Genomic DNA, 1,565 nt, shown 5'->3' on the forward strand with positions numbered 1-1,565 from the left:
TTAAAATTTACCGACTTTCCCAATGTCAGATTATTTTTGTTGGAAATGTCTCATATTTGTGAAATATTGAATAATCGGTTTTATTTTACAAACTTACTTGTAAGGTCTTTGTTCGAAAAGACTTTTATTTGACAGAAGGAGATCGTTACCCCCAGTGGATAAACTTCCTGGCATACTAGGATATTTTAGTTTTTGGTAACCCTTTCTTTCGTTTTGTTAAACAGGTCTAACTTGTTACATGTTACTACAAGATTTCCTCTATTTTTTAAAGAAGTATTTTCATAGCAATCTCAAGTACGAAGGATAAGTATGTGTAGGAGGTTCCCTTCCTTATTAACTTCAATCCTTACTGGAAAATTACACGGCCTCTATACAAACCAAGATGACTAGGGATCCCGATTTACTTTAGGCAGAGTAAATGGTGTTGATACTATGGTCGAAAACCTACAATCCACAAAGTAGTTTGTGCATTATGGGTTTTTCTACCTTTAGGCAGCGTAAGAATCTTCTTTCTCCTAAAATCTAACTTTCGACCTAGAAGTTTATTGCATATGCACCCATTACTAGAGATTTTTTTTTTTTTTCTAAACAGGAATTAGAAGTGACCAGTTTATAATCGACAGCAAATTCTTAGGGGACCAAAGGTAAAATGTCAAAAGACAAAGATGCGTATTTACAATTTATTGTCGTTTTTGTGTGAACATGATATCATTTTCTTCCTTGGCTTCACTTCCCGTAGCCTCCGTGACCGCCTCCGCCGCCGCCTCCATGGCCGCCTCCTCCTCCGAGGCTGAAGCTACTACTCGAGGAGCCGCCTGAACCTCCGAAAGCGCCGCCTCCAGCTCCCCCTCCATATCCACCGCCGCCTCCGCCTCCATGGCCGCCTCCTCCTCCGAGGCTGAAGCTGCTACTCGAGGAGCCGCCTGCGCCTCCGTGTCCACCTCCTCCTCCTCCGTGCACGGCGCCGCCGCCTCCATATCCGCCGCCGCCTCCTCCTCCAAGGCTGAAGCTGCTACTCGAGACTCCGCCAGAACCTCCGAAAGCGCCGCCTCCAGCTCCTCCTCCATATCCCCCTCCTCCTCCTCCTCCGTGCACGGCGCCGCCGCCTCCATATCCGCCGCCACCTCCTCCTCCAAGGCTGAAACTGCTACTCGAGGAGTCGCCACCGCCTCCGAAACCGCCCCCTCCACCTCCTGTTCCATACCCCCCGCCTCCGCCACCTCCTCCGCCTCCGTGTCCTCCTCCTACGCCGGGGGCTCCGAGGCTGAAGCTGTGACTCGACGTCCCTCCTGCGCCTCCGCCGTGGCCTCCGCCGCCGCCTCCTCCTCCAAATCCTCCACCTCCATAGCCGCCTCCACCACCACCTCCTCCTCCTCCTCCAAGGCTGAAGCTGTGACTCGACGTCCCTCCTGCGCCTCCAGAGCCTCCGTAGCCACCCCCTCCCCCGCCTCCATGCCCCCCTCCTGCGCCGCCTCCCGCAGCGCCCAGGACGACCAGCGAAGCCAGGCTCAGCAGCGCGAACTTCCTCTGCAAAGGCCCCCGATGAGGGAGTAAATGGGCAGGAA

General features: G+C 52.7%; 1 protein-coding gene across 1 annotated transcript; it reads left to right on the plus strand.

Moving 5' to 3' along the window:
• The first annotated feature begins 876 nt into the window (after positions 1-876).
• LOC119591159 (putative protein TPRXL) lies at positions 877-1,554 on the plus strand. Its single transcript, XM_037939869.1, has one exon. It carries the CDS (start codon positions 877-879, stop codon positions 1,552-1,554), a length of 678 nt encoding a protein of 225 aa, XP_037795797.1.
• The last annotated feature ends 11 nt before the right edge of the window (positions 1,555-1,565 follow it).

This window comes from Penaeus monodon, chromosome 28 (genome assembly GCF_015228065.2).
Source record: "Penaeus monodon isolate SGIC_2016 chromosome 28, NSTDA_Pmon_1, whole genome shotgun sequence".
In the NCBI taxonomy this organism is placed as follows: domain Eukaryota; kingdom Metazoa; phylum Arthropoda; class Malacostraca; order Decapoda; family Penaeidae; genus Penaeus; species Penaeus monodon.